The sequence below is a fragment of the Scyliorhinus torazame genome, chromosome 19, assembly GCF_047496885.1.
Source record: "Scyliorhinus torazame isolate Kashiwa2021f chromosome 19, sScyTor2.1, whole genome shotgun sequence".
In the NCBI taxonomy this organism is placed as follows: Eukaryota; Metazoa; Chordata; class Chondrichthyes; order Carcharhiniformes; family Scyliorhinidae; genus Scyliorhinus; species Scyliorhinus torazame.
Genome location: NC_092725.1, coordinates 121,656,023 through 121,670,440, shown reverse-complemented (window position 1 = coordinate 121,670,440; position 14,418 = coordinate 121,656,023). Strand labels below are relative to the sequence as shown.

The 14,418-nt window shown below is 47.9% G+C and overlaps 1 protein-coding gene across 3 annotated transcripts in view; it reads right to left on the bottom strand.

Annotated features, from left to right (window-relative positions):
• Nucleotides 1–14,418, bottom strand: part of LOC140396478 (CD82 antigen-like) — a 51,547-nt gene that overhangs the window by 17,368 nt on the left and 19,761 nt on the right. For all 3 annotated transcript variants that reach the window (XM_072485142.1, XM_072485144.1, XM_072485143.1), the window contains exons 6-8: nucleotides 9,783–9,890; nucleotides 7,032–7,184; nucleotides 2,826–2,909 (exon numbers count right to left, since the gene is read on the bottom strand). In XM_072485142.1, coding sequence (XP_072341243.1) covers nucleotides 2,826–2,909; nucleotides 7,032–7,184; nucleotides 9,783–9,890 — 345 coding nt within the window. The remainder of the gene's footprint in view (nucleotides 1–2,825; nucleotides 2,910–7,031; nucleotides 7,185–9,782; nucleotides 9,891–14,418) is intronic.

Genomic DNA, 14,418 nt, shown 5'->3' with positions numbered 1-14,418 from the left:
TGGATTGGGTTGAATTGGATTTCATCTATTGTCACATGTAACGAGGTACAGTGAAAAGTATTGTCTGCGCACAGTCCAGACAGATCATTCCATATATGAAAAAATATAGGACATACATAAATATACAATGTAAATACATATGCGAAGGCATCAGGCGAGCATACAGAATTAGTACTTCTCAATAGAGAAGTGTGAAGAGATCAGTTCAGTCCATAAGGGGGTGTTTCAGGAATCTGGTAACAGTGGGGAAGAAGCTGTTTTTGAACCTGTTGTGTGCGTGTTCTCAGGCTCTTGTATCTCCTGCCTGATGGAAGAAGTTGGAAGGGAAATGAGCCGGGTTGGAGGGGTCTTTGAATATGCTGCCCGCATTTCCAAGGCAGCGGGAGGTATTGTCGAAGATACTTCGGGCTGGATTCTCAGCACCCCGACGCCAAAATCTCAGCCGGCGCCGGGGCGGAGAATCCAGTTTGATGCAGACATCGGGACCGCCACTGGTTCGCCGATTCTCCGGGCATCAAAATTCCGCCTCCGACCGGCCGAAGTCCCGATGGCGTGGAACTAATGTGCGCCAGCCAGTCAGGGTACTTGTTCAGTCCGCGGCCGCCCTGGTCGGGGCGGGCCGATTGGAGGCCAGGGAATGATTGTGCGCGGGTTTTGGGTCGGGCGTGCGGCATATCGGGGGAGGGGGGGGGGTCTCTTTTTCGAGTCCAGCTCCACGGTCCGGATCTGCCATGGAGCACAGCGCGGCCGCTGGAGACTGCCGTTGTGCGCATGCGCGGCCTCTGACCCGGAAGTGCGGGGGCCCATATCTGCAGCAAAAGCTGCGAGATATATTCCCTATCCCTGCTAGCCCCCTGCAAGGCTGGGAATTCGTGTCCCTTTAATCCAGGATTTTCAGGAGTAAAACTATACCATTTTGACTCCGGTGTGGGGACATAGCCCCAATAATGGAGAATCCAGCCCTTCATTCTCCAAGGCTTTCAGTGTGCTAAAAGGGAGCTCACAATTCCAGAGGGAATGTTAGTTTTCTTCTTTCTGTTCAAGACACTGCAATTGTCCATGTCCTGATTTCTTCTCCCTTGAGACAGTCTTTCATTGAAAACGGGTGCACAACCCTTACAATTCTGTCATTATAGCGATTACAGCCCAGTTACCAGCAGTCGTGGAAAGCTGCTAATCCCACTCCACCTATGATTTTGATTTCCGTGGAAAATATGAGTGACCGCATAGGTCCACAACACCCTCCAAGGGAGCCAAGAACACTGTCGAAGATTGAAGCCCTTTATGACAATGAAGGGGCGGGGGTGGGTCACGGGTGGCGGAGGGTTAAAGTTTGAGAATACAGTGTAGATTGTTTAAGATTGTTATTTTAAAAAGTTGAGATTATACTTGGGGGAGATGTAGGATAATGGGTTAATAGTTATGATAATGAGATAGTGATGTGAATCATGATGTAACAGTGACATCAGCGGTCATGTGCAAGAGACTGAGAAGAAGAGAAGGTGGAACAGCCTGTGCAAAAGAGAGATGTACTTATCCAATTATGTGCTTTAGTGTAAATGGAGTCTTTAAGAGAAACGTAGCCCTAAGTCACTCATAAGTAGTTGAAACCATTTCCAATTCGGAACAGGCTACAAGTTATCCGAAGCGAGCTCAAAATAGTATTCAAAGTGGAAACCAAATCATAAACCACTTAATATTTGTAATGATACCAGGAATAAGGAAAATCATGTTGGAAACTGAGTGGCCAAGAGAAGATTTGGTGGCACTTACCTTATGTCGAAAGTGTTTCTTTCCTTGAACAACAAGTTCACGCTTAATTGATGGGAAATTTTAGTAACTTAAGCCCAGATCCGAGGGCGGCACTGTGGAGCTGTGGTTAGCACTGCTGCCTAACATCGCTAGGGAGCTGGGTTTGATTCCGGCCTTGGGTGAGTGTCTGTGCACGTAGAACATACAGTGCTGAAGGAGGCCATTTGGCCCATCGAGTCTGCACCGTTCCACTTAAGCCCTCGCTTCCACCCTATCCCCATAACCCAATAACCCCTCTTCACCTTTTTGGCCACTAAGGGCAATTTATCATGACCAATCCACCCGCTCCCTCCCTCCCCAACACCCTCCTTTCCCCTCTCTCCCCACCACCCCCTTCCTTTCCCTTCTATTGGTACAGAAGCAAGGGTATCTGGTCCCTCCAGCACAAAGTTTAGTGCTTGTACCATTTGATTTTTGTAGAAACGCGTTGTGAACTGTTTTAATAATCAGAGTATCCACCCCCCTCCCTGTACATTGAGGGGAGGGTACCCTGTTTATCCAACACAAATTGAGTGTTTGTACCGTTTGGCCTTGTATATATTTTTATTGTTTTAATAAAAAGATAATGCCAATCCACCTAACTTGGACATCTACAGACCGTGGGAGGAAACCGGAGCACCCGGAGGAAACCCGCGCAGACACGGGGAGAGCGTGCAGATTCCACACAGACAGTGACCCAGCGGGGAATCGAACCTGGGACCCTGGCGCTGTGAAGCCACAGTGCTATCCACTTGTGCTACCTTGCTGCCTAACCATTCTTCTGTGTGGTTTTCCTCCGGGTGCTCTAGTTTCCTTCCACAGTCAGGTTAGGTGGATTGGCCGTGCTTAAAATTGCCTTTTCATGTCCAAAAGATGTGCAGGTTAGGTGGATTAGCCATGAACAATGCAGGTTACGGGATAGGTGGAGTACTCTTTCAGAGGGTTGGTGCAGACTCGATGGACTGAATGGCCTCCTTCTGCACTGCAGGGATTCTATGGATCCTGATATTTGAATGCAAAATTACTTAAGTTACCTGTATTATGATAAGAGCAGCAGTAGCTCCAAGAACAGTAAAAATGTTGTTATTGAGCCATTGTTTTATTTCTGTGCGGCAGCCCTGTAAGATAAGATGTGCACTTGGTCATGCTGTATACCAGAAGCACCACATATATTTAAACAATCAATCTGTGCATAAAAGGACATTTTTTTAACAGTCTTGATGATCAGCACCTAATATTACCAACTAAATGAAATATTTCACATTTGTCGCCTTGATCAACTTACTTCCTATTTCACACGTAGCTGCTTTTCAAGTCTTGCCGGTGATTGCAGGAACAAAGGCAGGACCTTCCCTTGAATAAGGGAAGGAAATTGGAGTACCAAAGCACCCTGGTTAACTCACATGCGCTCCCTTCCCCACGCTGAGCCCCAAGAGTATATTTCTTAACCAAGTAATGGTATATCACCTGGCTACACCCACAGACAGGCTGATTTTTAACCTGCAAATCATAAACCACTTAATATTTGTAATGATAACAGAATAAGGAAAGTCATGTTGGGAACTGAGTGGCCAAGAGAAGATTTGGTAGCAAATCCAAATCTGACTCATCATGTCAACATTAGACTTCTAGCTTTAACAGAAAATGGTGCTGGCATGAGCATTCAAGATGTGCCTGAACTGAATCGGCATGGATTCAGCAGAGTTTTCACAGCAGGTTATTTCAGGCAGCTCCAGTGCAAAGGTTGTTTTTTAAATAGCTGATTATATATGCTCCCCACATCGGTGGGCTTGATGATGGGGGCACGTAAGATCCAGCAGGTGCCCTTCTGCTGACTACCGATCCCAATTTTACGAGGAAGTGACATTGGGTGGCCTGCCCACTAATAGGTCAGTTGAGCGTGTTTTAATGGGCATGTTTTAACCAGTAGAAGGAGATACCCATAACAAGAACACTGCCCAGCACGTTTCCTGGTGCGAGCTGGTGGCAGGTGGGGAGAAGGGATCCCTGCTTAACAATGGGCCCATTGGAGGGCCACCCATAAGACATTACCTCTCCACGTTCCCCTCTCCCCAGGGCCACTTAATCGCCAGCACTCCACCCTTCGCCCCCTCCAGGGACTGCCAACTCTGTCCTTAAAGAAACTTGGACTCACCTGCCATTGCCAATCAAGTGCAGCTCACCCCTTCTAGTCCTAGGTGCAGTGCCTGCAATGGTGATCACTCCCAGTATTGTTGCCAGCACTGGAGAGATGCCAGCCTCTGATTGGTTGTTGACTCTCTGAAGTGGGTTTTCTTGCCCCTGAGATATAGCCTCCAGTCTATTTACAGCCAATGGCCATTAAATGTCTGCAGGGCGGGCATCACCCCCGATGTGTTAGTTAGTAGGGTAGGGATCATGGCACCATACTTAAGCCCACACCTTCCCCCCACTATCCCCGTAACCCAGTAACCCCACCTAACCTTTTTGGACACTAAGGGCAATTTAGCATGGCCAATCCACCTAACCTGCACATCTTTGGTCTGTGGGAGGAAACCGGAGCACCTGCAGACATGGGGAGAACGTGCAGACTTCGCACAGACAGTGACCCCCAGCTGGGAATCGAATGTAGGACCCTGGAGCTGTGAAGCAACAGTGCTAACCACTATGTTACCGTGCCGCTCAAAACAAAAGTTGGATGATGTGGGGCATAGAATTCACAGTGCAGAAGAAGGGCATTCAGCCCATCGAGTCTACACTAGCCCGTGGAAAGAGCACCCTACTTAAGCCCATGCCTCCACCCTATCCCCGTAACCCACAAACCCCACCTAATCTTTTGGCACTAAGGGGCAATTTATCACGGCCAATCCACCTAACATCTTTGGTCTTTGGGAAGAAACCGGAGAAACAGGAGGAAACCCATGCCGACACGGGGAGAAAGTGCAAATTCCACACAGTCGCACGAGGCTGGAATTGAACCTGAGACCCTGGAGCTGTGAGGCAGCAGTGCTAATTATTGTGCCACCATGCCGCCCCTAAACTGGTCATCCTCAAACTGCAAATTGCACAATAAAGATCTTAAATTTAAGAATTGTAAATTTAAAGTTTTCTTTTTAGAAATCTCTACTTTTTTGCAAATATGGTAAATCAGTTGTATAAACTTTTTTTGTCTTCATGGGTGCCTACAATGAGCTTTTCAGGTCAACAAACAGGGCAGGATTTCATTCTCCCAGTGAACAAGTGAAGGCAGAGGTGGATTTGCAGTTGGTGGGGTCCCACATCCACCTTCATTTCTGCGCCCCTCCCCCCACAATCTCGTACCCTTCCGACCACACCCACCCTCGACCCACAGGACACAAAGGAGGAAGCTACAATAATACACAAATTGATCACTGCTTTTTAACTAGTAAATCCTGCCTGTGAGTAATTGCTGAATTGAAATCAAAGCTTAATCTCTTGTCAGAATTATGGTAAAGATGGTCGGTATTTCGATGTGTGAGGCTCGAGGCGAGCAAACATGGAACTTGCTGATGAGCTATGAGATGGAAAAATAAGCTGATGACATTGCTGCAGCACAGGCCAGAATGGGCCAGTCCGGTGCAGGAGCTGTTTTGGAGCTTCGGTACAGACTCGATAGCCCGAATGGCCTCCTTCTGTACTGTATGGACACTACGGATTCTTTGGACTCCTTGTGGCTAAGGCTTGATTTGGGGCATCAAGCCTTGCGCCTCGCCATTGCTGGTCTGCCCTGGGTCAAGTCGTAAACCTGCTCACCTCCCTGCTCCACTGGGCAGCTGACCTCACCTCGTGGTGGCTTTCGGCGCCTCATGCATCACTGTTGCTGGCCTGCCCTCAGCCATGGGCGAGTCCCCTGCTGTCCTGGCCTGCCGCGACCCTCGGCGACTGACCTCACCTCACGGTGGCTTTCAGCACCTTTCTGTTGCTGGCCTGTCCTGATCGAGTCGCAAATCTGTTCGAGTTGCCTGCTCCCCATAGTGACTGACCTCACCTCGTGGTGGCTTTCGGCGCCTTGCACCTCTCTGTTACTGGCCTATCCTGTTCAAGTTGCTTGCTCTCCTCGTCTGCTCCGCATGGCGGCTGTCCTCACCTCGTGGTGACCTTTGAAGCATTGCACCTGACTGTTGCGGCCTATCCTGGGGTGCGTCGTAAACCTGTTCGCCTTTTGCACCTAAGCAGCCTCTGTCTCTCCCTCCTCGCCTAGTCACCTCTCTTCATTCCTCACGCCTCAAAGTTAAACGTTTATATGGTTGAGAACAGTGTTTTCCCGCTCTTTCTGAGTCATGAACACAGTCTGTTTTTGCTCTGCATTGCTACTGAACAAATACAAATCAGCCTATTAACAAATGCAGAGTAATCAGTATTGGAAACCCAATCACATTGCTGACGAGATATGATAAAGGGACTTATACAGGTCTATATATAATATGAGATTATATGATGAATTTATATTCCACATATGTAAATTTATCGGGCGGGATTCTCTGTCCCGCTGCACCAGATTTGCACCGGCTGGTCAATGGGGTTTCCTATTTTGGGGCAGCCCCACGCCGTCGGGATACCCCCGGGATGCCACAAAACGGAGAATCCCAATGGCGGAGAATTCAGCCCATAATCTTTCACTTCATAGAAACATAGAAAATAGGAGTAGGCCATTCTGCCCTTCAAAGCTGCTCCTCCATTCATTATGATCACGGCTGACCATCCAACTCAGTAACCTTCTTGCTTTCCCACCATATCCTTTGACCCCTTTATCTCCAGGAGCTATATTTAACTCCTTCTTGAAAACATACAATATTTTGGCTTTAACTGCTTTCTGCGGTAGCGAATTCCACAGGCTCACCACTCTCTGAGTGAAGAAATGTCTCCTCATCTCAGTCCGAACTGGTTTACCTCGTACCCCTAGATTATGATCCCCCCCCCCCCCCCCCCCTGGTTCTAGGCTCCCCCGCCATCGGGAACATCCTTCTTGCATCTGCCCTGTCTAGTCATGTTAGAATTTCAATGATTTCTATGATTCCCCCCTCATTCTTCTAATCTCCAGCGAATATAATCCTAACCGACCCGATCTCTCATCATATGTCAGTCCCACCATTCCAGGAATCAGTCTGGTTAATGTTCGCTGCGCTCCCTCCTTGGCAAGAACATCCTTCCTCAGATAAGGAGAACAAAACTGCGTACGATATTCCAGGTGTACTTCAATTGGTATTTGTGGAGAAATTAAAACTATTTTAGCACCTTACCTCTGGGTATATGTAGTTGCTCTCTGTGACAGTACAGGGGAAAGTAAAATCAGCTACAGTATAATTGCTGCATGAGCAAGGCAGTGTCTTAGTCGACAAAATTAGATCATTCTGTTCCCAATCTGTGGAATTGTAATATCCACAACACTGAAACTAGGATACAAAACAAATAATATTTGAAAAGTGTTAGCAATCAATATTTATTTATTTTATGAGTAGATCTGTACTGCTGTTCACTCTGTTTATCAGTGTTTCTAAGGGCGCGATGAACTCAAATTGGAACAAAGTCTCTTAGCGAGCACGTTTAGCCGCGTGTTTTCCGGCGCTTGCAGTGCCGAGAAACACATGACTAGTCAATATGACTTACATTATCATAATAATAATAATATAATACTCGGCCCACCCACACCGCTCCCAACACCCACTCAGGGGCAACCCCTGCCCGATTGCGCATGCATAAAATTCCGGCTTGGCACATTGGCAGTGCCAAACTGGCACCTTGGCAGTCCCCATGTCAGCTGTAAGTGCCACCGAGGCACCTTGGCAATGCTAGGCTGGCACCCAGCTGGCACTGCCAGGATGCAAAGGGGCTACTGCCAGGTGGCACCAGCAGTGCCAGGGCACCACCCTGCCCAAAGGGCATGCAGCTGGGGGCTCCGATCCCCTGGGAGACGCCCACGAGTGCTGCTCCGTCTGGCCCCAAGTGCTGAACAGCACTCGCTCGAGGTCCCCGAAGTGAAGGGGATGAATACCAAAGCCTCAGCGGAATCTGCAAAGTAGAGTGAGGCTAGCTGCCTTGCTCTAATATGCAGATTTGCCAAAAAGTGATCTTGCCCACAATGGGCGGGATTTACATCACATTGCCTCGCGAGATTGCGTTGGATCTCGTGAGGCGTTGTGAGCCAGGTAGATCCCGGGAGCAGGGTCTCCCGGCTTTCATCTGCCACGCTGTGCCGTGGCGAGCTGCTTTTCTGGTGCAGCGTGGCTGTTGGATTGCGCCCGATGAATAAAGTAGAATTAATATGCAACGGGTGGCATGGTAGCGTCATGGTGGCACAGTGGTTAGCACTGCAGCCTCATAGCGCCAGAGACCCAGATTTGATTCCGACCTTGACCGACTGTCAGTGTGGAGTTTGCATGTTCTCCCTGTGTCTGCGTGGGTTTCCTCTGGGTGCTCCCGTTTCCTTCCACAGTCCAAAAATGTGCAGCTGAGGTAGATTGGCCATGCTAAATTGCCCATTTGAGTCCAAATGGTTCGGTTGGGTTATTGGGTTCTGGCGATAGGATGGGGGCATGGGCCTAGGTAGGGTGCTCTTCCGGAGGGTCAGTGCATACTCGATGGGCCGAATGGCCTCCTTCTGCACTGATTCTATGATTCTAAAGTGTTGGTATCAAGGATGCTAACTTCTCCACTTTGGGGTGAGCTCAATATCTGGCAGCACTGGGGTGGATTTCTAAGGTCCAGTAATACTTTGGGGTGCAAGGGTTCAGGGGTATTGGGAGGGTTTCACAAAAAACGCTGGCGAGGATGGTTCTGGAAGATGGGGTAGGTTTAGCTATTGAAATCATTGGGAGAGGATGCTGGGTCCCAGGAGTTGAAGATCTTCTCAAGGTCCGAGGGTAGTATGGGATGTGGGGTCACTGAGGATATGGTAGGCATTTGTAAGTAATGATGGAGTCATGGGGTCTCGGAGTAAAGAAAAAGGTCATCTGAGTCAGCGATACTGTGGTCCAGCAGGACCTCTTTGGGCTTTTGAAGCAAAAAAGGGTGTTGAAATATGGCAGAGTTGGAGGTAAATGGAGTCTAAATTATTGTTGCAGAAAAATTACAGTTGGTCCCATTCAAACTTTGCCCTTTGTCCTTTTAATTCATTTGAGCCTGTAAATGGGCAAGCAACCTTTTCTCCCGAAGTAAGGGCTATCGAACTATGCAAATTAGGGTCCTGCACTTTTTGGATTAGAAAGATTTCTCTCCCTGCGAAGCCATGGAAATTGAGTTTAAGGGCCAACAGAATCTGAGTGCAATGTAAGCAGACCTTCAGGTAGGAAGCAGAGACTCGCGAGGAAGATCCCTGACTATCTATCTGAACAGTAAGAAGTCTTACAACACCAGGTTAAAGTCCAACAGGTTTGTTTCGATGTCACTAGCTTTCGGAGTGCTGCTCCTTCCTCTCCGAAAGCTAGTGACATCGAAACAAACCTGTTGGACTTTACCCTGGTGTTGTAAGACTTCTCACTGTGCTCACCCCAGTCCAACGCCGGCATCTCCACATCATATCTATCTGAAGGAAGAGAGAACAGGTAGCAATCCCGAGTGCAGCCATATAGAGCTTGAGCCTTGAGAGACCTGGAGCCAAGTGGACGGTAGCCAGGTTTGACAAGAACTGGCAAACGAGGCATCAGAATAAAAAGGTAAACTTGTATGCTTGAAAACTGCATATTGAAATGCCGGCATGGAAGTAAGGTGCTCAGTAGAGTTATTATAGTGTGACTAACATTGGAGGGATGTGCTGTCTGCTTGGATGTGTATTGTATTGTAATATGCTGCCAGCAGGAGCTACTACTCCAAAGCACATCTCGGTGATCAAGACGTGCTTGCAGACTGTATGTTAATGAAGATTTTGTTCCATATCGGCATATAATTCTTAAAAGTAATCAAGTACAGTACAGTAACAATGTCAAAAGGAGTGATCCTGTTGCTTAAAACATTTTCATTATTGTTGTTTGTATGTTTTATTTTTGTAAACTTACTTCTTTCTGTATGACATCCAAAAGATGAAATTTTGAATCTTTTGAAAAGCTGTCATTGCCATAATGTTTAATAATTTCAATGGTTTTCAAATCCATCGCAGTTACGATCTGTTAAAATTAAATATATATGGATTTAACTTTCTTTCAAAGTCCAGCAGCACCACAGAGCTGGAAGATAATCCTTTTCTAGCTGCACAAAAAAAGACTCTGAAACTGAGACATTTGTGACTAGCAATTAAATCAGTAATGTTAAAACATATGTGGTGAGTCTAGGTGTTGTGGTTCTGTTCATTCGTTCTGTATTAATTTGCTGGATATCAGTTGCTTCTTGATACAAAACACTGACTCAGAAGCAGGCTTTTGAAAGGTATTACAAACTGGCAATTAATTTCCTACGTGCATGATAGAGTGACAGAAGTAAAATAAAGAACCCAAACATTTTACTCTAATTAAAGCACTGATGATTAATTCACTGAAGTTAATTTAATACCCTCCTGTAACATCATTGAGTGTTTTTTGCCATATGGGAGAGAAACAGTCCACCCACTAAATATGGAAAAATGAGTCAGAAAGTGCTATGTAACCATACCAACTGTTTCTGATAATGTCACAGACCAGGTAAAGTTTGGTTGATCTGTAAGTTCACTATGGTTCTGAGACACATTGGGCGGGATTCCCCGTTAGCTGCACCGAAATTGGGGTGTGCGATCGGGCAGAGAATAGATCCGCTCCGAAATTGCAGCAAGCGCCGGTTTGATGCTGAATCGCCTCCTCAAAAACGGCATCAATGTGACGCTTGGCGTGCGTAGATACAACACCGTTCGCATATCATTAGTGCGCTCACCCACGATTCTCTGCCTCCTATGGGTCGGGTTCCTGACGGCGCGCTCCACGTGTGCTCTCACAAAACGTGAACCTGGTGTGATGCTGACTGAGAGAGAGAGAGTGGGTGTACGGACAGTGCCCACCACTGCCATACTTCGCCGACAGCCGTGTCGCTGGCCGGGAGGGGGGTGCTTCTGCCAGGGCTGGGGGGAGTAATGGAGGGTGGTCAGGAGGTGGGCTGTGGGGTCGGGGTGGACGGGTATGCAACACCATTACCGCAGCTGGCAAGGCAGCCATGTGGCTGCTCATGCCACTGACAGCCCGCTTTAAACCTGGTGCCCTGGGTCGTATACATGACCCCCCCCTGGGCACTCCCTGGGAGCCTCTGGCCCCAGCCAACCAATCAGATGTATGGGCACTCCAGCACAGCCTGTCCCATCTTTTCGGCCCCGATCAGTGTGAGTGTGTGTGTGTGTGTGGGGGGGCTATTGTTTAAGCGTGGCTGCAGCTTGTCAGCCCTGTGGGTGTCCGTCATGGACCTGGCGATTCCCGCACCGTTTTTCGTGTGTTTCGATGGTGTTTCACGCGGCGCCGGTGCTAGCCCCTCACCGGTGCGCAGGGGCCTTCTGGGAGGTGGTGAGTATTTACTTTAAAAACCCTGACCTTTGCAGGAGCAGCCCTTTGAATTTCGGCGGGAGCGGTGCGCAGGGGCCTTCTGGGATTGCTGGGAGGTAAGTCTGTCCTTTAAAAACACTTACCTGGTCCCGTTTTCGGTCCCTCTTTTCTGTTTTTTAAAAATATTTTAGTATTTAAGGCGGGAACAGGAAGTTCGACCCGCGGACTTCTGGGAAGACCCTCACTAATAAATTCTGGTGGAGAGGAAACCAGAGACACTACACGTGTAGTGTCCCCCACCCGCCCTCCTCCTCTAACCTAATAATAAAACCCATTGGTGTGAAGTAAGTACCATATTTTATTATTAACACTAAGAAGGTAAGTAAGTGATTTTTACTCATTTTTACTTTTGTACCTTTTTCAAATTGTGTGTGTGTCGGAGGGAAACTGAAGTGACATCACAGAAAAGCTGTGGCCTGAGTGGCTGGTTGGGATTCTACACTAAATTTAAAAAAAATTGAGCATTGGTAACTAATTAAACATAATTACTTAATTATAATTTAGAGGGATATCTAAGCCAGAGATCGGAGAGTACTATATTTAGCTTTCGCATTTCTATTAGAAATCTCGTGCTAGGAAACAGATAGTTAACAGTAACTTTGAAATTTTAAAAAAAATATTCAAAAAAAAAAAAAGATTTTAATTTTAATTTTAATTAATTGACGCAATGTCAGTTAGAGGGGTGCTGTGCTCTGACTGTGAGATGTGGCATGTCCGGGAGGCTTCCAGCGTCCCGGATGGCTTCATCTGCAGAAAGTGCACCCAACTGGAGCTCCTCACAGACCGCATGGTTCGGTTGGAGCAGCAATTGGATGCACTTAGGAGCATGCAGGTGGCGGAAAGCATCATAGATCGCAGTTATGTAAATGTGGTCACACCCAAGGTGCAGGCAGAGAAATGGGAGACCACCAGAAAGGGCAGGCAGTCAGTGCAGGAATCCCCTGTGTTTGTCCCCCTCTCGAACAGATATACCCCTTTGGATACTGTTGGGGGGGATAGCCTATCAGGGGAAAACAGCAGCAGCCAGAGCAGTGGCACCACGGCTGGCTCTGATGTTCAGAAGGGAGGGTCAAAGCGCAGAAGAGTAATAGTAATAGGGGACTCTATAGTCAGGGGCACAGATAGGCGCTTCTGTGGACGTGAAAGAGACTCCAGGATGGTTTGTTGCCTCCCTGGTGCCAGGGTCCAGGATGTCTCCGAACGGGTAGAGGGCATCCTGGAGGGGGAGGGCAAACAGGCAGAGGTCGTTGTACATATTGGTACTAACGACATAGGCAGGAAGGGGCATGAGGTCCTGCAGCAGGAGTTCAGGGAGCTAGGCAGAAAGTTAAAAGACAGGACCTCGAGGGTTGTAATCTCGGGATTACTCCCTGTGCCACGTGCCAGTGAGGCTAGAAATAGGAAGATAGAGCAGCTAAACACGTGGCTAAACAGCTGGTGTAGGAGGGAGGGTTTCCATTATCTGGACCACTGGGAGCTCTTCCGGGGCAGGTGTGACCTGTATAAGAAGGACGGGTTGCATCTAAACCGGAGAGGCATAAATATCCTGGCCACGAGGTTTGCTAGTGTCACACGGGAGGGTTTAAACTAGTATGGCAGGGGGGTGGGCACGGGAGCAATAGGTCAGGAGGTGAGAGCATTCAGGGAGAACTAGGGAATAGGGACAGTGTGGCTCTGAGGCAGAGCAGACGGGGAGAAGTTGCTGAACACAGCGGGTCTGGTGGCCTGAAGTGCATATGTTTTAATGCAAGAAGTATTACGGGTAAGGCAGATGAACTTAGAGCTTGGATTAGTACTTGGAACTATGATGTTGTTGCCATTACAGAGACCTGGTTGAGGGAAGGGCAGAATTGGCAGCTAAACGTTCCAGGATTTAGATGTTTCAGGCGGGATAGAGGGGGATGTAAAAGGGGAGGCGGAGTTGCGCTACTGGTTTGGGAGAATATCACAGCTGTACTGCGAGAGGACACCTCAGAGGGCAGTGAGGCTATATGGGTAGAGATCAGGAATAAGAAGGGTGCAGTCACAATGTTGGGGGTTTACTACAGGCCTCCCAACAGCCAGCGGGAGATAGAGGAGCAGATAGGTAGACAGATTTTGGAAAAGAGTAAAAACAACAGGGTTGTGGTGATGGGAGACTTCAACTTCCCCAATATTGACTGGGACTCACTTAGTGCCAGGGGCTTAGACGGGGCGGATTTTGTAAGGAGCATCCAGGAGGGCTTCTTAAAACAATATGTAGACAGTCCAACGAGGGAAGGGGCGGTACTGGACCTGGTATTGGGGAATGAGCCCGGCCAGGTGGTAGATGTTTCAGTAGGGGAGCATTTCGGTAACAGTGACCACAATTCAGTAAGTTTTAAAGGACTGGTGGACAAGGATAAGAGTGGTCCTAGGTTGAATGTGCTAAATTGGGGGAAGGCTAATTATAACAATATTAGGCGGGAACTGAAGAACATAGATTGGGGGCGGATGTTTGAGGGCAAATCAACATCTGACATGTGGGAGGCTTTCAAGTGGCAGTTGAAAGGAATTCAGGACCGGCATGTTCCTGTGAGGAAGAAGGATAAATACGGCAATTTTCGGGAACCTTGGATGACGAGAGATATTGTAGGTCTCGTCAAAAAGAAAAAGGAGGCATTTGTCAGGGCTAAAAGGCTGGGAACAGACGAAGCCTGCGTGGAATATAAGGAAAGTAGGAAGGAACTTAAGCAAGGAGTCAGGAGGGCTAGAAGGGGTCACGAAAAGTCATTGGCAAATAGGGTGAAGGAAAATCCCAAGGCTTTTTACACGTCCATAAAAAGCAAGAGGGTAGCCAGGGAAAGGGTTGGCCCACCACAGGATAGGCAAGGGAATCTATGTGTGGAGCCAGAGGAAATGGGCGAGGTACTAAATGAATACTTTGCATCAGTATTCACCAAAGAGAAGAAATTGGTCGATGTTGAGTCTGGAGAAGGGTGTGTAGATAGCCTGGGTCACATTGAGATCCAAAAAGACGAGGTGTTGGGTGTCTTAAAAAATATTACGGTAGATAAGTCCCCAGGGCCTGATGGGATCTACCCCAGAATACTGAAGGAGGCTGGAGAGGAAATTGCTGAGGCCTTGACAGAAATCTTTGGATCCTCGCTGTCTTCAG